Raw genomic sequence first — 23,119 nt, 5'->3', positions numbered from 1 at the left:
CATACCATTTCCCCAGAGAGAACTTCCTTGACTTTTGTCCCTAACATGGCCGTTTCCTCAACTCCAAGTGAAAGCACATAGTACAGTCTGAAGTTCTCTAGATTTCTGCTTGCTGATGGATGGCTCCCCCCTCCCCCACCCCACCGGAATGGACCTTCCTCAGGGCAGACCCCTCATCTGACTTGTTTCCTCCTCTACTCTAGCATCTGGCATGTTGTACGTGCACAGTCCATGGCTGTGAATGAATGAATGAGTGACTGAGTGAGGTTAAGAGCTGGGAAAGATATCTGACAGAGAGAGAGAAACAAGGGGAGATATCTTGAAGAAGCACATTATAATGGGGCCTGGAAGAGGAGCAAAGGTCAAACAGCCCTGAGCAGAGGCAGGGAGGGGGGAACAGAGGTAGGTGAGACTAAGGGCCAATGCACTTTCCAGCTGCCTGAGCCTCGTCTGCTTTTTGCCTACGACATTCTGTGGCTTTCGAGGATGGGGGTGCCTGGTGATCAGTAACAAGAAGGGGCTTTGCTGGCAATTGATGAAGCTGAGAGTCAGAGCAGCTTTTAGATACTATTGACTTGGGCCCCGGGCACAACGAGGTCTCTGGAAGTGAGGAGACATCAAGGCTGCACTCACTTGAGCTGGAGTAGAACTTTATCTCGTTGAAGGTGTCATTGCATGTAAAGTCAGATGTCTTGCTCCAGGCCAGCATCCCATTGCTCTTGAAATTCATGACCTTCATGTCCAGCGTAGTACTGTTGAAGAAGAACACTCCTTCTTTTCTGAAATTCCCTTTATCTTCAGAATTAAAATCGGTGAATAGGCAGATGGAAGTATCGCTGGATTTAGGGTTTCTCAGCTGGTATACGGAGGGCTTCGGGTCCGTGATATCTGTGGGCCAAGAGGACCAGGGTTAGGAGATGATAATTTTCCATCTTTCCCCAACCCAGGCCTGAGTCCAGATGCCAGTGATGGGCAAGAGCAGCTGGCAAGTCACATTCTCAGGTTTTAGATGGGAAAGAACATTCTAGAAACCAGCTGCTCACAATGGACTGGGTCTGAGGGACAGGCACAAGCCACAAGTCCTGGCCAAGAAGCCAGGTTGTCAGTGAATGCTCTTTGCCGGGCTCTGCCTGCCATTCAAGGAAACCAGAAATGCAAGGCCACTTAATGATAATGATAACTGGTTATTCTTCTACTTAACAGGAACTTCTTCAGAACCTCAGCAGGCCTAATAAACAAAAACATAGATTTGGCAGGCAAAGCAAGCATAGAAAAGTGGCCCAGCCCAGCAAACCATACATCTTGGAATCTGGGGTGGTCTCCCCGACTTAGTCTGGGTATTGACAGGAATTGGAGGTTTATGACAGGCTATCATTAAGTCGGAAAATGGCTCACGTGACCAGGAGATTTCTCTCATCGGTAAAAGTTTTGGATTAACAATCTGAATACCGGCGTCCAAGCCTGGCTCTACCGTTTACGAGGTACAAGGCCTTGAGCAAGCCACACCAGCTCCCTAAGTCTCAGGAATTTCATCTGTGAAATGGCGATATTGCCTTGTCCACCTTCCTAACCAGGATACTTTGAGAAACAAATGAGTTTCTCCATATAAAATTATATTTAATGAACTGTAAAGTACCAAACAAATGTAAGTAATTGTAGCTATTGTGACTACCAGGATATTGCCATGATAATGTGCTACTGAGTAATAGAGTCAGTTTCTACTCTACCCCAGGAAGCAGGAGTTACTGGAGGCTCTTCCTTAGTGCTGAGAATCACTCTTCAGTGTTTCTGTAGGACTTTGTGTTTTTAATGTGACTTTCATTGTTTATTCGTTTAGACCTCCTGCCTTTAGAAGAGGAAGCGGAGGTATGCTGGGAGGATTAACACATTGGGGCCACCCAGAGAGTTTACAGCGGGGCTGAGAGGAGAGCTTCCTGCCCCTGTGGTTCTCTGCTCCCACAGCTCCTCACCATGCATGCAAGGCTTCTCAGATCAGCCATGCACCCCACTTGCTGAGCCAGCCAGGGTGACCTTGGCAACGCAGACACTGAGCTGGACCTGAAACCAGGGAAATCAGCCCTTGGCATGGCCTTGAGATGCTGGGTCAAGGCAGAGTCGCCTGCGGGGTGGGGCTGCTCTTGGAACAGCAGAGCTAGGGTGGGTCTATGGTCACATGGGAGGGACATCCAAAGTTCTGGCCCCAAAGGATTCTGTCTGCTCCCCTCCAATCTCCACATACCTGGAGAGCTGACATCATGTGGGTTAAGGTCCTACAGCATAAATAGTTTTTTACTGGGAAGGGAGAGACGGGAAGCCATTTTGTGTCACCCAAATGCCCCAACGGATTTGTTAGTCATCTGTAGGAGTGGGGAGTGTGACATGGCTGCGTGTGGAGATGCTGAGAGAATGTGGCCTCAAGAAGAAGGCAAAGGATAAGGTGCCACCAGATGCAGTTTGGCCTTAGAGGGGAAAGGGAGTTGCTGTTGGGGCCAGATGCCCAACTTTGAGTCCTGGTTAAACATTTACTCAAGTCCTAGAGCCACTGGGTGCCAGACTGGAGGTCTTGACCACATTGTCCTGTATGATAGTCTTTAGCTACATGTGGCTATTTAAATTAAAACTAACCAAAATTAAATAAAATTAAAAATTCAAACCTTTTTTTAAGAGCTCAATAGCCACATGTGGCTGCTGGCTACTGTATCAGACACTGCAGATTAATCAAGCATTTCCACTGTCACAGAAAGTTCTATGGGGAAGCGTTGGTCTGGAGAGAGCAATGCCATGGAACACAAGGAAAGGGAAGGGGCTGAGTGTGCGACTTAAAATCCATCTTTAAGTTTGTAAGGGTGACTACCAGTGGCAGGCCAATTGTGGCTCAACTTTGCTAGTGAGAGATCAAAACGAAGTAGCAGTAAGTGAAGTCAGAAGACTTGAGGTGATTTTTTAGCCTCTCTCAAGTCTCATTTTTACCAGTTGATACACTTTGGGCTTCCCCATCTGCATTTTTGCTATTGTTTCTCCCACCCAGCTTCCTTGCCTCTGATTTCTGCTCTTGCTCACCCTCTCCCTCTCACCCCACCTCAATCTATTCTTTGAGCTCTTCCTGTGAAGTAGTTGTCTAAAACATGGAGCTGATTGGATCACTTTTTGTTCAAAATAATTCAGGGACTCCTATTGCCTATAGAATGATGCTCAAACTTCCTGGCATGACATCCAGGGGCTGCCATGATGTGGAGAGCTGGGATTTCCTCTCTCAAGTCCTTTATATGCCCTATATGAGTACAGCTGCACCAGGCTCTTCATATTGGCTCCCTGGAATGTAAGCTCTTTCACAACAAAGTCCTGTCTCTGGTTACTGCTGTATCCTTAGTATCTGCCACATAGTAGGTGCTCAAGAAACAATTGTTGAATAAATAAATGGGCTAGTGACTATAGATTTGCAAAATTTCTGCTTATTAGAATTTTTGGTCAAAACAGCTGGGTACTGAACCCTAAACTATTTTTTTTTGTCTGAAAATATGAAATGAGTCACTTTTAATTTGGAGGTCTTTAGGGATCCACTGCTAGAGCCCTGGGAGAAGAGACATCCTCTCCCACCTTAGCAAGATAAACACATGTTACCACTGATGATGTCTTAGAACGTAGCCTTAGAAAGACTGGATCAACTTTTTGATGTGGAACTTCAGCTGTTCTAGATCCTAACCTTTCATTTTAACTTAAAACCAACCACAGAAGGACATGTCCAAATGGTCTAGTGCTTCAGATCCCCAGGGGTGCAGCAGTGATTGAAAGCTTCCTTACCACTAAATCTGTGCTTTGTTGTTAAGTACTAGGAACCCAGAAATGTGACTCTGGGTCCCGCTGAAGCTCCAGTGAGTGTCAGGAAGCAGTGAGCCTGGGCTGACTTACCAGGAGTAATGGAAACTCTGGTTCCTTTGCCAAATTGAAACTGGGAGGCAGCATCTTCATACCACTCTCATTGTCTCCATTTTAAAAACCTTTAGGTGTCTCCTCCTCTAAGGGATGGGGTAACCTCTTTCAGAGCCCTCTGAGGAAGGAGAGGGGAGGTCCCTAGGCCATGAGCCATCCATGGAAAGAGCTGGCCCCTCTCACCTTCACATCTGGTCTGCATTTCTACGTTGGATTCCCAGTTTCCCAAGCCCTGGCCCTGGCCCTAATTGTCTGTATTTTGTTGAAGGCTCTAGCATTCCTTTTCTCTTCTGTCTAAGAAGACATCTTCTTTGTCTTTCTCTCCATCTGACTTTATTATCAGATGTGTTTACTTAGGTCAAAATGTACCTGCCTTGTTCATTCCCAAGATCATGCCTTCTTTCTTGTTGTTCCTTATTCCTGGAAGTCCCCTTCTCTCCGTTCTTTGCCCATAAAGATCTTACCTATCCTTCAGGCTCAATGAATCCTTTCTAGTGCGTGGAACCTTCTCCATCTAGGCCAACTTTCCAGCCAGGACCCTACTCCTCTGAATCTCTAATGTGCCTATTGACAGCATCAATTAGGTAATGCTAAAGTAGTTTTCAGGTAGCTAAATTTACGATAGCTCTGTCCCTTTGGCTGGTTGTTATAGTATTTGGGGACAGGTCAGACATTTATCTTAGCCTTCATACTCAGTCTAACATTTTATAGTGATGGCCACATAGAAGGCATTTAAAAATATCCATTGAATGATTAAAGTCAAATTTTAATGTATTTGATCTAGAGAAACACAGATTTTCAAAACTGATAGTGATGGTTTTTCCCTTCACAGAGCCCTCTGTAAGACAATTAGTTATAACACCCACAGTTAGCCTTATCATAGTAATACTGATATCCCCAGGGAAAGAAATAGTGACACTGGCCCATGGGGTTACAAATGGTGCCACCCAGGGTGACTTACCAGCTATTATGGACACTTGAGTTCCTTTCCCAAATATGAGTTTCCCAGACATTCCTCCGGTACTCACACTGCAGGTGGCACCATTACAGAAACTCACTGGACCTACCTCCTACAGCAATAGGAGAAGCGCTGATCTCCCAAGGACAGGAGAATGACACTGTCTAGAGTTAGACTTTCTGCTCTTTCGTGTTGAGACTTTATCTCTGGCGTGTTCAATCCTTTTCCTCTTTCCCCATCCTACTGTAGTGCCCTGGGTTGGATGTTGTGATTTCAATAAACTAAGAATTCAGTAGAGCAAAAAGCCTTGTTCAGGGTAGCAGTATGTTGGATCCTCTTGTGGTAGATCTAGGACTACTTGCTCATCACCTGACTTGTGATCCTTAAGATCCCAGCCTAAGGATGTTTTGGAGCATTGAATAAAGAATGTGAGGATTTTCTGGGGATGAGTGGAAAAAACTGTTTTGGATCCTGCAGAAGCAAATACCTAGTTTTAATTCAGCATCTTGGACAAAGAAGAATTACCCATCAATGTCCACCTTGCCCTACTCTACTTACTTGGCTGGACTCTCAGTCTGGTCCCTGCTCCAAAGATTAACTTGTACCACTGTTGAATCCCACTGCAGGTAAGGTCTGTGCAATAGCCTTCCTGACATTAATCTGCTGGAAACCACCAGGCTCTGAGACCAGCATCCTAAAAGGCTCCCTGGGTCTTTGTTTCTTAGATCTTCTATTTCCCAGGTAAGCTGGTCCCCTGTCCCTTTATAGTAATATAAGCCTTAGTGTTGTAAAGCCTTGATACTAGTAATACTATTTTAGAAAGCTACCATTTATTGATTACTTGCTATATGCTGGGCATTGTCTCATATTACAGTGTGGTTATTGTCATTTTGCTGATGAGAAAGTGGAGATTTTATTAGCAGGAGAGGGTAGAACCAGACTTTTCTCAGATCTGCCAGCCTCCCAAGTCGTGCTATAAACCCCATTCTATCCTGCCTCCATACCTTGTTATTTCACATGGTGTAATTGCCATTCAGATAGGGGTCTCGGCCACTTTTACCCTGGGAGAAGTTCAAAACTCTACCAAACTACAGAGAGGAAGATGCTGGCGCAGGTATCCCCATGCTCATTAGCCAAGCCAGGGAACTTAGCGACCTGCTGCAATAAAAGAGAATTTGTGTTTGCCATTAACTCATCTCTTTCCCTCAAGGACACTTAGCTAATTTCCTGAATGTTCAGATTATCTGGTGCTGATATTATTGGCTTCACTTGAAAGCACCGAGTATCTGGAACTCTTTTCATGTTTCCATAAATTATCCTGCTCAGATTTTCATTAACCCAACTGGCCCTTGGCACTTCTGTCTTTAATATGAGAAATGGGAACATTTTAAGTCAGCAAGAGAGCTTGTAGAAATAGAAAACAAGAGTTTCATAGGTCTGTGAATTTGCCATAAATCATTGCCCGTTTTCTCATCAACAAGCCATCAATTACTTTTGCCCTGGTCGTTTGTGTGGTCATACTCACACGGGTGGATGGCCAGCCTGGTCCCAGCTCCAAAGATCAGCTTACTGTAGCCACCAGATGACACACAATAGGAGGGCACTTTACAAGAACGCTAACTCTGGCAGGGTCAGCCTTGCCAGGGCAGCAATATCTTCTGTCCCTGCTTTACAGGCTCCTCCAAATCACACTTTCTCTTTCATGAGAGAAATGGCTGGCCCAATGAGTCCTAATTCCTGAACTTCCTGTGTAATAACGCCGTGGACGTTTCCCTCATAGCCAGCCTTGAGCTGGTCAGGCCTTCCTGGAGGGTGGATGCTTATTTCAATTCCACATGAAAGTGAAGGAGGAAAATTGGAAGAGTCTGGGGAAGATCCAGGGATCAATTGAGAAATGAATCTTTAGGGAAAATTCATAGCACTGACAAGAGATGGAAAACCTTGGGTAGAGCTTAGTCATGGAATGGAGGCCTATGAAAGGCTCTCCTTCTAGAAAGTTGTTCTGTAATTCCTTGAGGGAAGAGAAAGAGAAAGACTAAAATTGCCCTAGGAATATTCACATAAAATTGACAAGGAGGACTGCTTAACTATGAAGGTTGTGAGAATCAGGACTGAGTTACATATGGGGCCCAAGAATCTCTTTCTCTGGAGGGTTCTAAGATTAGGTTTACACCCTTATGGGGAAAAAATTCCTCCAAAGTTTGAGAGTGGTTTAGACAAGTACTTCTTGGTGAGAATTTCACAAAACTGTAGTCCTTCTAAATTGCTCTGGAAAAAAGATTCTAAGCTCAAATAAGTTTGGAAAATTCTATATACTATATTTCAGTCTTGAAGAGTGACAGTGCATATTAGCATTTCAAATAAGGCTCTGAGAAGTCTTGTAGTAAAGAAATCCAGAGCTTCTCAAACTTATTTGATTCAATAATCTTTTTTTTCTTAAAACACCCATTGGAACCTATGCAGGTTTAGATATATATTCCTGGGAAGTCCCTTCTCTAGTGCCAAGAATTTAAAATTCTGTCCTAAATTTTAGCCTAATTTTATCCTTCAGTTTTCTGTGTTCTGAATGTATTTTTTCTCCTACCTGTCCTTGTGGACACAATTAGGGGCCCCACTAATGCTGATTATTTCTTTCTAATCATCATGAAACAGCTTCATTCTATTTGGGCAATTGCTGAACACATGGTCAGCTGTATAGCAAATTCTCCCACCACTGCCAGGAATAGCTCTGGGGCAGATAATGGAGGCAGTCAGCATGCAGGAACCACATCATCCCAACGCTTTGCAGGATTTACCTTTGAGAAACAATGGCAACTTTAAAAGCCTTTCCCAAATGTGAATTTATTGGTTTTCCTTCCACACTGCTTCCTACGCACCCTGGAGCTGTGTACGTCAAAGAAGATTCTAGTCCTAATGGAGAAAAGTTTCTCGGGTGGTCTGTCAAATGGAGACATAGACCTCACGTATTTATTATCAGACCTCTTTCCTTTTTGCTGCTAAAAACCCATTTGTGCTGATTTCCTATCCCAGGTATTGTAGTTCTTATGCCTCTACACTCTGGTTCTTGAGAAATATGATGGGTTTCAGGCTTTCTAAATGCAGCCTGAGCTGACCATGGCAGGGAAGAAATTTGGTGAAGTGCACAATAGATAAATACAAAGAACGTCTTCCCCGGAGAGATGGGTTTTCTCCCACCCATGCACATTTGGATGGATTCTAATCTCCCTGTTTTGAAGTCTAACAACTCTCTCTGTTGGAGAACACTTGCTACTGTCTAAACCAATATGTTCTAAACAGTTACTACCCCTCTACTCAAGCCTTCTCTGACCCTCCTAGCCAGAAGGCATTTTTTCAACAACCATTTGTTCAGTGACACCTGTGTGCCAGACATTGTGCTCGGCTGTGGAGATGTAAGGATGGAGGAGAGAAGGTCCTGGACTCACAGAGCTTATGGTGCAGTGTAGGATGCATGTAAGTACCAGGCAACTAGAAGAGGTAGGGCTCGTCATCCTTTCCGCTCCCATCGCAACTTGTCTGAACCTCCACTACAACATGGTGACACTGGGTGTAACTGTCTGTTTATAGGGATGTTTACCCACTGCGAGATCCTGGATGGCAGAGAATTGGCATTTTTCTTTCTTTCTTCCTCCCTCTGTCTCTCCCTCCTTTCCTTCCTTACATCTAGCATAGTGCTTAGAAGGTAATAGTTGCTTAGTAAATATTTGTTTAATGCAAAAGTCCTCTAAATATTTTAATTCATTTTTAATGCAGTCCTGCTCTCTATCTTCTTTTATTAGGACTCTTTCAGTTCTGTATGGTTCCATTCTCTAAAGTTTTTATTGTTTTAGTGCATTATTTAGGCTTTAAGTTCTTCCCTTATCTCTTGATTAGATGGGAGTTTACTGAGAGTTTGTCCAATGCCCAGGGTCTTTGGGAAGTTTAATTCATCACCTTTCCTGAAAACCAGATGGTAACAAAAATAAATGTTTTGGCATAATCAGTCACAATTTCTTTTCTGATAAACATCTTAGTCTCAAAGGAATCTAGAAACAGCAAAAGAGTCTGTCTCTGTAATGATGAAAAGGCCATTTCCCATTGGCAGTTATTACCACTAGAAAACAAACCACTATTGAGCCAGTGGCTGGGAATTCAAATTTCAAAACATTCAAACCTCATGAAGAAACATGAGAAATTAGCTCAGGAAGTGCAGATTCATCATCTAAGAAAGCAGAGTGGGGACTTTCTGTGTCTTTGGCTAGAGTTGCAGGTCAGGCACTTACTTGGATGCACTCGGAGTCTTGTTCCGCTCCCGAAAGTGAGTGCTCTGCTGCCTGTGTTCACACCCTGGTACAACGCAGTACAAATACTGCCCTCTGCGCCCGGGGCGGCTGCCCGGCCCCCTCACACGTTTGGGAACAGAGCTTTTAAACAGCCTGTTCTATGGTTTTCATGATAAATTTTCTCTCTCTGGGTCACTTCATGCCCAGTAAACAGTCCCCCTAGGTTTCTCCTTCCCTCCCTGCCATACCTGCATCCTGCCAGCCCAAATCAATGACTTGACTCATCTCTTCAGAAAGGCAGAGTCCTATACCAAGGCTGCTATGGGCACCATGGCAAGAAGGCTCAGTATAGGCAAACCAAGGACCACACAGGTGGCCTTCGAGGTCTGGGGTCTTCCTTCACAGACTGCAGGAGGGATGGTGGTAGCAGTACAGTTGCATGGTTAACAATAAGGCCCTAGAGTCAAACAGATTAGAGTTAAACTCTGTCATTCCTAGCTGTCTGATCTTGGGAAAGTTACTTGCCCCAAGCCTCTATTTCCTCATCTGTAAAATGGGAAGCTACCTAATATTAGGACGGAGGTGAGCAGTGAATGAGAACTCAGGTGAAGGACAGAGTCTAGTCACTGGTCCATGTCAGGCATTCAGTAAATAGTAGCTAATAATATGATGATTCCAAGCAATGCTTTACACTAAGGGAAAGGGATGAGGCTTCCTGCAGCCAGAGGAGAGCCGTCCCCGCCCTGAGACCCCCTCAAGCACCCCTGCATGACTCAGCACCCTGGCTGGGATGCTCTCACTGGGACAGCCATCTCGTGGATCCAAGTGGAGGTGGTGAGAAAGAGTCTCAGCCATCGGCTTGAGGGGAAGGGCACACTCCTTTGCTGCCAAGAAGAAAGTCCTGCTTCAGGAACCTAACCAAGAGTGACGTCTTTTTTCTCAAAACTTGGGGACTTGTCCTCTGATAGCACTGTGCAAAACCCTTGTCCAGCACAGCCCCAATCATTTCATCGGACCCAACACACTAAGTTATTTCCAGACAACATGAATTCCTTTCACGACGGAGCGGACCACATCACAGTCTCCCTCATTATTGCATATCTTTCCAAAATATATTCTCTGTCTACAAAATATCCCTTGATCATTTCTATAATACTCACATGGATGAACAACAAGCCTGGTCCCTCTTCCAAATGTAAGGCCGTAGCTTCCTCCTAATCCACACAGTGAGGAAAGCCTTTGATAAAACCTGTCTCATGTGACCTCTACCGATTGCCCTGGTGGTTTTGGGGCAACAATCCAGGGAAACACTGGCTGATGCTCTCGGAGTTGTGGGAAATCTCCCACAGCTGTCCTTGAGCCCCTGAGCCTTGGCGTTGAGGGGTGAGAGGCAGTGATGGGAGCCAGGGGTTGGGGACTCACCCCCTTGGCCCAGAAGAGAACACACGTTCCTGTCAGCAGAGCAGTTGGGCAGCAACTCCCCAGTGCCACCACCACCAACCTGCCTGCTTGGGTAACGCCAAGGGTCTGACTCCATCCTCTTTTGTCAGATACAAGGGGCTTCTGAAAGGGCTGGGAGGATGAAGGGCAGAGATTTGATGTTACATTGTGCTAAAGCCATCCTGACCTCCTTTCCTTGAAGCTCTCCTGTTCTGTCTTTACCTTTCTTTAGCTCTTTGAAGCCGCCTGTTCCCAGCCTTCTTCCTGCCTGAGTCCCAGGGGTTGGTTTGGTGCCTGCATATCCCTGTCTGAGGCCAGAATCCAGGCAGGATTCAGGCCCTTCCTGAGATTGGTGCATTTGTCCTTCCCTCTTTACTGCCCAGAAATAGGCCAGGGCACCCAAAGCTCTTTGATTCTTTTATTTCTAATTCTCTTGAATCAGACAGGGCCCTGCTTTTACAAAAGCCTAGGACAGAGAAAAAAGTCACAACAGTTTCCATAAAATTTTGGAAAGATGGGAGGAACCGGAGATCACGACCCCTACTGCAGCGATGCAGAAGGTGAAGCTCACAGAAGTCATGGCCTGCGTCACGGTCTTGAGCTGAGCTGGGAACTTAGTCCTCAGTTTCTTGGCCCGTGTGTGCTGCTAGCCCTCAGCTTACTTCACACTGGGCTCGAGGGCCACGTTAGCAAAGAGCTGTGTGGCTGTGCCAAGCTCAGGGTGGAAGTGGGGCTGGAGCCCTGACACTGCCCTGCACTATCTGCCCAGCATGGCCTTGGACAGATGCTTAGACCCTGGACCTCTGGCTCCCCCAGCAGCAGAAGCAAATGCTCCCAAGGTCCCTTCTAGCTCTCATTTCTCCTTCCAGCCTTTACGGTTGTGGTCCTCTGCTCAGTTTGAAACCCAGCCTCAGGGAAGAGTAGGGGCAGCTTTTCACAGAGGGCAGGAGTGTGGTCAGTAGAGACGCTGAGAGAAGGGAAGGGTGGAAGAAACAAGGGACAGGCAAAGATTTGGGACAGTGACCTTCTAAGAACCTTAGGTGTGGCATTGATGAATGACATGTCCTCTCCCTCCCGTGGAAATAAGAAGTTGTCCAGCACCAGGGATAGGAACGGGGTGGGGAGGGGTGGAGGAAGAAGGGGGGAGGGTCATTGTACAGAAGGGTCCCTGCTCACTTACTTGGTATGACCACCACCTGGGTCCCCTTCCCAAAAGTGAATGTTCCATAGTCACACTCTGGCTAAGTGCATTACAAAAATGTCCTGACTTTGCCCACCCTCTCATGGAGGACACACACCCTTCACTTTAAAAGCTGGGAACTGGAAAGGCTGATCCTATCATTTTCCCTATAATGGGTGCTATGAGGACTTGAAGGAGCCTCCCTAATGGGCATAACAGCACCAGCCCCCAATGCTACCCATTGGCCTCCATTTTCCTGATCACAGCTATCAACAAACATAGCCTCTGGCTATTGCTCTTCTGGGAGAAACAGAGTCTTTACAAAACTTTGTGAAAAACCTACCTCCTACATAGGCTGGGTGGGTGTGAGTGTTTCTAAAGTTACCAGGCAGCAGGCGGGCATTTTCCCATCTCTGCTGCCACGCCTGAGAAGAAGGCACCATTTTCTTGGGGACAAAAGCAAAAACGTATTTTTCATTTTGCCAGAATGAGTAGGAGCAAGAGCATTTCTAGCACGTCGTGCTGGGGCACACGCTAAAAACATGCCTCGGCGTGACTCAGAGTCACCGTGTCCTTTCTGGGGCTGAGCGAGAGTTCTGGTGACTCACACCTGACTCATTCCTGTTCCTCACCTCACTCAAGGATGCTTACTGCCCAGGGGGTCTTCTGTCCTCAGGAAAGTCAAACATCTCAGCAGTCTACCTGGGGAAAATACAGACAAATCCTTTTCCAGAAACTCAGGGGTGGAATTGTGCTTGATCTCTGCCAGGGAATACGGACTGCTCATCGTCACCGCTCCCTGTCTCCAGCCTGCAGGTCTCCCTGCTGGGTGCCAGGTCCTGGGCATGACCACACACAGCACCCATCTTGGCACATTCATATATAAATTGTTACTAGACTTTTAATATATGAGTGTTTTGTTTTTCTGTTAAGGCTGAAAGTTCTTGAGAGCAGGGGTCATATGTTACGCTTCTTTTTTTTTGTTCAAACCAACTATGGCCCTTGGCTTATTGATGATACTCAATAATCACTTACGAGTTGAACTGACTTTTACTGTGCGTGATTATTGGGACAAGGAGGCCAGTTTTGGGAGAGATTGAGGGCTAAGTATACTTTGGGTAAATGTAAGCTGCAAATTTTAAGTGCCTGGGCAAGGAAAAACCAAGAAATCTTTTCTAAAAGAGACAATCAGGAGGCAGTGTAAAATCAAAACATTGTGAGGTTCATATTGACCCTCAGCAGAGAGGTAGCAACTGAATGAACAAGTAAGGTACTTGACTCTAAAGGAAACTCAAACACTTTTCTCCTGTTGTCTTGACATTGATTCTCCTTAAAGGGCAAAAAGAATAATATGGCAGAAAATATATATTCCAAGTTAGCAGCATTGTTATGACCAATAATAACAAAATAGTAATAACAATAATATTCTATTATAGACCAGGCTAAATGCTACATATATAAATCTAAATCCAATATTGGAGGTAGGGCTACACATTTCTGAAGATCTTACTTACTTGGGCTGATCAAAAGTTGGGTGCCAGTTCCAAAGACAAGTTTATAGCCTGTGTTCACACACTGACATAACTCTATACAAAATGGTACCCTGTAACTGGGCCATAGCCTGGGATTCCTAAGTCACACCTGAGGTAGTTACTAAGCGTGTTCTTGTGTCCATGTGCATACAGCAAAGGAGGAGGAAGCATATAATTTTTCAGTTTAGACTTCATTTTCCCAAGAAGACAAGAAATAAGGCAGAACCCAATAGGAGATCCTGCTTTATATACAGTGGATTATATAAAAAATGCCATGAATATTCAAGTTAAAAAAGTCATTCATATAATTACAGAGTTTCAGTTCTAAACAGGACCTACAGTAGTTATATCCATCCACACTTAGTAAGTGTTCGGTATATGTTTCCTGCATGAATGATGCTCCTGGATACTATCTAATGCAATGTTATCATTGCCAACTTATCTTCTCGTTTAAATAGCAGACAAAACCATGCAAAAAAAAAAAAAAAAAAAAAAAGAATGAAAACAGATGTCCCTTAACTGTAATACAAATTAGGTTATTTCACAGAACTTACTTGCTTCAACAAATAGTCTTGTTCCTGTCCCAAAGACAACTTTGAAGCCTCCAGTATTTCCCACAGTGATTTGTGCTTTCACAAAATAGGCCATTTCCTCCTCCTTCAATTTTTAGACCACAGCTGGAGAGCAGGTCCAGGGAGCTGATGGGAAGATGCTAATAATAAGGAGGACTTTTTTATACTCCCCTAGAAAATCCCATTTGTCTTTTTCCTGTTCATGAACATATCTCACGCCTCCTACTCACTAGAAGGTAAGTTCACCAAGCAGTAGTCACTGTTCTGTGAGATCCGGGGACCAGGATCCCCAGGTTTTAGTCCCAGCTCTAGTTCTCACTGACTTCATGATATTGAAGAATTCAACCAACATCCTTGGGTCTTATTTTCCTTATTGGAAAAATAAAGAAGTCTGAATTCGATGATTTCTAAGCTCTCTTTCAGAGCTAAAGTTCTATGATCTGGCCATGTCCAAAGTGCCCTCAACATTGCATTTTTCTGTAACTCACAAATGAGTTAGGCAATTGCAGATCAGTTACTCTGGTGACTGGTCTACCCGGGGAAAATACAGACATAGGGAGGGAAAGGGAGAGTCAGAACCACCACAGGGTGGCTGCTGCCAGCTCCTCTCTTTCCTCTCCATTGCTCCCAGTAGCCCTTATACTTTTTGTTTCTTCATTAAAGGTGGAAGAGGATCCTTTGGACATTCAAGTCAAGATTTCCCAAAGCTCCGTCTCTACATCATGGCAGTATCTAAGAATAGAAAAGATAAATTCCACGTATTTCCTTCCTCATTGTGATTGGCATCATCTCTCATTTCTAAGTGAGCCCTGGCACAGGGTCTGTGATATAATGTAGGTGAAAGAGCAAGGCTTTGAGATCATGCAGGAAGATCCTCATTTGAATTTAGACCCTTCTAGTCACTCACCCAGGATCTTGGGCAATTACTTCTCTGAGCCTCAGTTTCCTCTTCTGTGAAATAGCAATACTGCTCTCTGCCCCACAGAGCTGTTTGAGAATAAGCAATACCATACGTCATGCACCTAGCATTGTACTCACACATCATAGGCGCTGAGAAGGCGGTTATTATTTCTAGGTTAAGTTAGATTATTGATTAACAAGGTTATTTCCTTAGGGTTATAGAATTTGTTTATGAAATAGCCATGAGTCTGTACTCTAGAGTCATGTAAACTCTAGGGTGGCATAGGAGTGAAATCACAGAACCACAGATTTTGAGTGCTTTGGCCCTCTCGGCTCACACTGGAGGAGTCTGAGGCACAGAGAGGGGCAATGACTTGTTCAATGTCACACTGCTATCTGGGGCCGAGTCAAATCTAGAACTCTAGACTGAAACCAGAAGACCTGGCTCCTTTTTCTGCACTTCACTGACTCTTCATGAACAATGTTTAGTGTCCAAGGGACACAGTCTCTGGAGTGAACTGGGTATGGCTCACTTGGGGCACGGATAAAATGACCTTGAATATCCTCCCGCCAGTTTGTCTCTGAGTCAATGGCAGCGGAAGTAGAAAGGATCTATTAGATCATGGCCATGCAATTTTCTGCTCTTCTAGCTTTTTCCCTCTATCAGGCTCCATTTAGCTCAATTCTAGTGCTAAAAACTCTGATATTAGACAGAGCTTCTGTTAGCCTCATCTGTTGGGAAAAGTTTGCTAAATTCCACCCCAAAGAAAATATGCTTATATAGTCTTTGAATACTTTGACTAATTTATCTGGGTGCCACAATTCTTAATACTTCAGCACTAGATTGTAGTTAATTCTAAATAAGATACAAATGACAGCAGCCGGCCTGGTTGCATAGTGGTTAAGTTCACACTCTCCGCTTCAGCGGCCCAGCGTTCGCAGATTTGGATCCCAGGTGCTGACCTACACACCGCTCATCAAGCCATGCTGTGGCCATGCTGTATATGTGTCCCACATACAAAATAGAGGAAGATTGGCATAGATGTCAGCTCAGTGACAATCTTCTTCAAGTAAAAAGAGGAAGATTGGCAAGAGATGTTAGCTCAGGACCAATCTTCCTCACCAAAAAAACAAACGAAAAAACATACAAAAATTACATCTCTATTTCTCCCATTCACCGTCACCAGAATATATTTTGTAACTACCATCAACTCTCACACTTACTCAGCTCCACTTTTAGCCAGGTGCCTGTCCCGAAGATGAATTTGTTTCCTCCTTCCCATGAGTCCCACAGTGTCTGATGCCTCACAATAAAGTCCCTTCTGTCACTTCACCCCTTTTCCTGGCTTACTCTAAGGAGTTAGAAAACACTCAAGATTTAAGATAGCTTTCCGACTTATTCATATGAGAAAAAATCTCCCTTTATCCCAAATGGAATAAATCCATAGGCTGCTGGTGCTAGGAGGCCAGAGGTCATCCAGACCTACTTTCCCATTTACAGATGAGAAAACTGAGGCCCAGAGGCAAGAGATCTGCTCTAAGTTACACTGCTAGTTGGTAGCAGAGACCAAAACATGGGTCTAGGGCCAGCCTGGTGGCGCAGCGGTTGAGTTCTCATTGTTCTGCTTCTCGGCGGCCCAGGGTTTGCCGGTTCGGATCCCAGGTGTGGACATGGCACTGCTTGGCAAAAGCCATGCTGTGGTAGGCGTCCCACATATAAAGTAGAGGAAGATGGGCACGGATGTTAGCTCAGGGCCAGTCTTCCTCAGCAAAAAGAGGGGGATTGGCAGTTGTTAGTTCAGGGCTAATCTTCTTCAAAAAACAAACAAACAAACAACAACAAAGAAACCAAAAAAAAAACCATGGGTCTTTTTGATCCTCAAACGTCATGTTTTTCCCTCACCACATACTGAAGGTAGTGGGTCATTTGCTTTATTCTCTTCTTCCCTTTGGTCTGAAAACTTGATTTCTTCGGGTGTTTGATTTCAATTAAACAAGCATTTATCAGGCACTTGCTTTGTAAAAGGCCCATATTAGACACTTCATGGGATATAAGAAGAGTCTCCGCTGTCAAGGATCTTTCAGTTTTAATAAGCAGAGCTTCTCAGTCATGAAAGATTTCTGGAGCTGTGTGTGTCACAGGTTGTCCAAGATCCCACAGCTAAGTTCAGGATATAGAGGGTACCAGGGGTGGGAGGGACGCCTGGGGAGAGACTGCAGTCCAGGCTTTAAACAGGAAGCCAGGCTATTTCTGAAGAAACCAGGTTTGTCCTAATCATCTAGGCAATCGTCTCTACTCCATTCTGACCTAGGGACTTAATTCTACTCTTATTTCCAACTCTTCTGTTGGCTATTTTTATTTTTAGAAGTCCTCCATGAAGGCTCAACCTTAAATTTATAGATCAACTAATAACACAAGGATGATGCATCCACAAGGCTAAAACACAGTAAGTACCTGTAGAAGCCTTAAACCAGATAAGGGGAAAATAAGGGCCAGATGGGGTCACCATTTACCTGGAGAGACTAGAAGCATGGTCCCCTTTCCAAAGGTGAGTTGGTTGTATCCTGTATTCACACTATAGTAAATGCCCATACACAAATGGCCTGCAGTGTTGGGCTTTTCAACCTCTGATCTACTGAGGGAAGGAGAAGGGAAATCATCGTTTATGGAGAACCTGTTTCATGCCAAGCAGGTCAATAATCTACATGTATTATTCAGGCCACAGCTGCGCAATGAGCTTAGATATTATCCATATCTTACAGATAAAGAACAAATGATCTGAGGCTAAGCAGGTTGAAGCAGAACTGCTACCAAAGGCATAAATAGCCTGGATGCACGAGACTTTTTAGTAAAGACACATAAATCTTAGAGGAGCTACAAGAGAAGAACCCCCTTCCCTGTTTGTACTAGAGTGAGACTGCAGCTGTGTTGGGGTTAATTCTTTTGCCAGAACCAGACATCAGAACTCTAGTAAGAGTGATCCCCCAAACTCCAGCTCATCCTCCATTACACGATCATTTCTCGAGACAAGAAGACATTTTATCCTTAATCTTTCCATTATTTCTCCAATATTCCACTTACCAGGCCTGACCAGCACTCTAGTCCCACTCCCGAAGATCCATTTATAGCCTCCATCCTTCCCACAGTGTTTCCTAGTCAGCCAAAAACACCCACAAGTCCACACAGCCTTTTCATACCCAAGACAGGAAGGATATGGCCCTTTCTCTTACAAAGGGGCTACATCTTAACTTTCTTTTTACATTCCACATAACTCACAGGCCATTTGACTCAAATTTGGGCATTTATTGTGCAGCACTTAAAACGAGGTCTCTGTCTACCTGCATCTCTAGGTCTATCACCATCAAACTCATGATTTGCAACTCTATGTATCCAACCGTCCTTCTTTTGTCTCCACTACAGTTATCACAGAGTTTGAGATTCCTGCATAGTGTCTCTCCTAATTTTAAATTCAATCAGTCTGAAACTTCATGGAATAGCATCCAGATCACTATGAGTGACAGCTTCCTGCTCCCCCTAGTCAACTCATTTTGCAAACTCAGCGGCTCGGTGGTAGCCTTGTTAGTTACTGGAGTGGCAACCTTGTTACTTACTCCTGCTCTACCCCCAAAGCTAGGTGTCCCTCTGATTAAAGGACACTCAGTCTGCTTCAGGTCTGGTAAAAAACACCACTTGTCTTCTTTTTAGTTCTTATCCTTTGCAGATCTACAGTTTTCTATTGACATCATAGGTAATGACTTTGCTTTCTTTTCTATTAAGAAAGAACATGACTTGGATGGAACTATACTATTAGAATGTTAAAGGATAGATGAGGGATCCTTCTACGATCTCTTTATTTAAATATCCTGGAAATAGCCAAAAAAGACCTATTATAACCTTGTGTGATCCTAATGTTACAATCTGAGAGGAGACAACATAAGGAAGGAGAAATACTTGGGAATTTAGACTTACTTGGGGTGACTTGGAGCTTTGTTCCAGTTCCGAAGACAAGATTTTGGCTACCCCCAAATTCACACTGTAATGTAGGCCTTTACAAAATGGCATCCTTTCTCCTGCCATTTTCATTTGGGTAGCATTCAAGTCACTGTACTTCAGTAAAAGAGAGAGTGGTTTTTAACAACGCCTATGGCTATAGATTCACATATAAACAGCTATTTTACTAAGATCCTACATATATTGAAATAATTATATTACCACTCCTAGCCTTTTCTTTTTGTTCTGAAGACAAATAACATCTTACACGTGTATAGTATTCAACAATTTATAAAATACTTTACATATATTAGTTTATTTTATCTTTAAAGTAACCTATGAGGTGATATTAAACATTTTCTTTTTACAGGTGAAGAAATTGTGGCCCAGATGCACTAATCAAGCCAGTCTTGGAGGAACTGGAAGTATTCAGCCAAACTTTCTGCCTTTTTCTTTAGGATCAGCTCTCTGACCGGGCTGTTTCAGTCTGTTATTTTTGGCTCATCCACATGCCTATTTTTCTCCACAACTAGATTCTTTTATCCTCTGTACCATTACTTTAACATTTCTTTCTACATCAGAATGCACTTAAGTCTGCATAAACCATTAACTTCTTGACACTTGGGCCCTACAAATACTGTAGTAAGTTCAATGGGCCTCAGTAGCCACATTAAGCCTCCGACTTTAGTGACATATTGTCTGCTTACTGGGTTTTACTGATAATCTTGTCCCACTCCCAAAGATGAATGTGTTATAAATCACAGCACGGTGCTGCCTGACAATAGTGCTCCAGCTACCTTGATAACAGATTAATGTGATTAGCATGCATCTATCCTCCCTCCTAGGAGCTCTGGCTGGGATTCCCCCTCTTTTATTACTGGAATAAAGACTAAGCCATGGAATTAAGCCTGTGAAATCTCATTTCAGGGCATAATAGTAGTGATGTAGGGGAAAGCCTGGGAAGAGTCCAAGTGATATTCTCTAGACAATTCTGACGGAGACAACTGTCAAGACAACTCTCTAGACAACACTTACATTCTTCAAAAAGATTTGCGAAATTTCACCAAGTAATCTTGTTTTACTAGCCAAAAGATATCAGCTCTGATCCTCATTTTTACTTAGGAATCAATACTTGTATACAATCTCATTTTACCAGTGTTTTTCAAATTGCTCTTATCACTGTAGGTAATCTTTCTTTCTTTTATCACTTTAATGTATTTTAAAAAATTTTGTGAGCATGGAGTGGAACATGGGATATAGTTGGAGTATTTGGGATGGGGGACAGCATCCATCTTTTTCATTTTGTTTTAGTGGCTTTCATCACTAAACCCCAATACTTCTTGAGTTAAGGAATGAGGACACATTTAGTCACCTGTGCAATATAAGGCTGCAGGATAAGTATAGGCATTATAATCAATAATAACCAGGTACTTACTAGGACTCACTGATACGCTGGTTCCTTTCCCAAAGATCAATGCATTTCCTCCCTGATAGGCACAGTGAAATGAGCCCCTGCAAATACTTCACGCACTTGCCCACTCACTTTACCTTGTATATCATTGTAAACATTGGAAACTTGTATTCTGTCCTTGCCCTTGGCAAAGAACTCAATGAGCTTTTGGTGTTTGGGTATGCAATGACAAAGCTCCGTTACTTTGTGAGAAGGAGGGTAGATGGTGGTAGGTCCTCCACTCACTCAATAACTGTTCACTGAACACCTCCACGTGCAAGGCACTGTGCTAGGCACTGGGGATAAGGTGGAGAGCTGTTTGGACACTGTCCCTGTCCCATGGTGCTTACAGTCTAGGGAGAGGCACACATAAACAAATACACAGATAATACAATGTCAAGTGATGAAAGTGCATGAATAAAATCAGGCTGGATATTGGGACAGAGAACACCCAGGTGGTAGCTGTTTTTGGTGGCTTGTTAGATTGGTTGGGCAGGAAAGGGCTCTCTGAGAAGGTGATGTCTTAAGTGGGGTCCAGGCATTGAGAAATTAATCATTGCTTCTATTTACAGATAAGCAAATTGAAGGCCTGAAGGATCAAAGCCTGGCTCCAAATCGCACAGTGTCAACCACAGACATGGACACTTAGATCATGCCTTCTCCCTGCTGAAATACTACATCTAGTTCTATCATGTAAATTCCTGGTCAGAAAAGATAATGTGAAACAGAGGGTTTTCCCAAGTGGCTTTGGGATGTTATCTGGGTAGTTGGAAACTGTGGAACTGGCTGTTAAGGGCATCAAGGTTATAAGAGGATGCCAACTGGAAGAGAAGGTGCTGGCATCTCAGAATAAGTTTTTCTGATGGAGCTGGCCACTGAGATGAAGAGACCTCTTCCATCCTCCTTCCCTATTAAGTTGGCAAATGATGCAAACTGTTACCTAGCAAAATGAGGCCTTATAATTAGGATGGAGTGGGCTTGGAGGGTGCTCTGCGCCCCATTAAATCTGAATAAATTGAGAACATTTGGCAGTCTACTTAGATTTCCAAAAAAGCTTGTTACATGTCTCAATAACTAATCAAGTCCAGAATTCATAGCAATACTTACTAAGATTCACCTTTAAGATGGTCCCCCTTCCAAAAACCAGCTTCTGGGCGCTTGAAGACCCCACAGTGATCCATTTTACCACAAAAACCAAAGGGTGCTTCATTTTCAAACATAAGAATTCTCCCAGGGTTCTCTCACTTGGTTGAAACCCAATTCAACACTAAGCACATATTTAGGTAAACTCAAGAAAAGTCTTAAACTCACACACTCTTCAGAATGGTAGGGAACCTCAGAAACTATTTACTACAAGCTCCCAACCTCACACATTTATCTCCTAAGTAGTCTCAGGTTTTTGAAGATTTTCAGGGACAGTCTTGCTCACCAAATCTCATCTTCTATTTTCTCATAATTAGAAGGGTTCATTGTATATCCAAGTTCAATCCATTCTCTGCCATAGTCAAAGTCCATGAAGCTTGCTCACTCTCAGTGGAATTCATTCCAATTCTCCAATGGAATTTTTCATAAAATATGACTTTTTAAAAATCATGAATCATGTGACTGCCCATACTTTTCAAGGAGATTTCATATATATTATCTTGTTTGAATCTTACAAAATCCTTTGAGCTAGGCAGAGCTGGAATCATAAGCTCCATACTGTAGATGAACTGAGGCTTAGAGATCTTGAGTGGTCTCCCCAGGCCCACAAGTTGGTGAGTAGCTAGACTAGGTTCACATTGTCTTTGGCCCCTAGATGAACACCTTAATGACTTATTTTGTACACGTTCCTATACTGATCATATCATCTTGCCTTTCAAGTATCCTTCCTTTCCTTATTCACTTCCCCAGTGAAAAAGACAATTTCATCACCAACAAAAACAATACTTCTCTCTCTCCTCCCACCCCAAACCCCAAAACTCCAAACAAGCCTCCAGCTTAACTCCTTTTCAGAGCAATGTCTTTTTAATCCTCACATGCTTTCTGTGAACCAGGAGATAAGAGTTACCAATATTTCACTTGCATTAATTGGGACAAATGAGAGCCAGAGGAGATAAATCATAATGCTGGTTATAGAGGGTGCAGCCTGGTACGGACAGCAATATACTGAACCTTAGAAAATGTGGGTTGTTGCCCTGCTATTGTGACTATGTTCAAATCACTTAACCACTCTGAATAAAATCACCCCTTTCCACCTTCCTCTGCCTCTCAAGACAATTAGATAAGAGATGTGAAGAAATAAGGAAAGTACCTTATTTTCCTTCTCTCTCTTTTTTTGTTTTTTTTGAGGAAGATTAGCCCTGAGCTAACATCTGCTGCCAATCCTCCTCTTTTTGCTGAGGAAGACTGGCCCTGAGCTAACATCTGTACCCATCTTCCTCTACTTTTTATATGTGGGATGCCTACCACAGCATGGTGTGCCAAGCGGTGCCATGTCCGCACTTGGGACCCGAGCTGGCAAACCCTGGGCCGTGGAAGCAGAACATGCACACTTAACCGCTGTGCCACTGGGCTGGCCCCTGTTTTCCTTCTCTTAAGAAGGCAGACCCTAGAAAATATCAAGATAGCAATATCCTATATCCACACTAAATTCGTACATACATATGTGTTATGCATAACAGCAAGAGTAAACATTTTTAAGGCAAGTTTGAGACAGATTAATTTAGACTAACACAACACATTCAATTTAAAACTGATAACTGGGCTCCTGCTTCAATGTTGGAAACAGACTTGTGGCTCAAGCGCCGGTACTTACTTGGCTTGACTAATACCCTGGTTCCTCCTCCAAAAGTTAGCTTGTTCCCCATAGCATTGGTCACACAGTGATTTGAGACCCAGCAAAAA

The 23,119-nt window shown here is 43.7% G+C and overlaps 1 long non-coding RNA gene and 1 gene segment (V, D, J or C); one reads left to right on the top strand and one right to left on the bottom strand.

Annotated features, from left to right (window-relative positions):
* LOC106840669 (T-cell receptor alpha chain constant-like) overlaps window positions 1–23,119 on the bottom strand; it is a 1,015,328-nt gene that overhangs the window by 3,544 nt on the left and 988,665 nt on the right. The window contains 1 exon segment of the C gene segment in view: window positions 634–888. Coding sequence covers window positions 634–888 — 255 coding nt within the window.
* LOC123283042 (uncharacterized) lies at window positions 5,513–19,683 on the top strand. The gene is made up of 3 exons (XR_011501504.1): window positions 5,513–5,629; window positions 17,159–17,239; window positions 19,154–19,683. It is a non-coding gene; the product is annotated as an uncharacterized lncRNA (long non-coding RNA).

The sequence above is a fragment of the Equus asinus genome, chromosome 2, assembly GCF_041296235.1.
Source record: "Equus asinus isolate D_3611 breed Donkey chromosome 2, EquAss-T2T_v2, whole genome shotgun sequence".
Lineage (NCBI taxonomy): Eukaryota > Metazoa > Chordata > Mammalia > Perissodactyla > Equidae > Equus > Equus asinus.
Note: the sequence above shows the minus strand (reverse complement) of the source record. Positions and strands in the feature narration are given on the sequence as shown.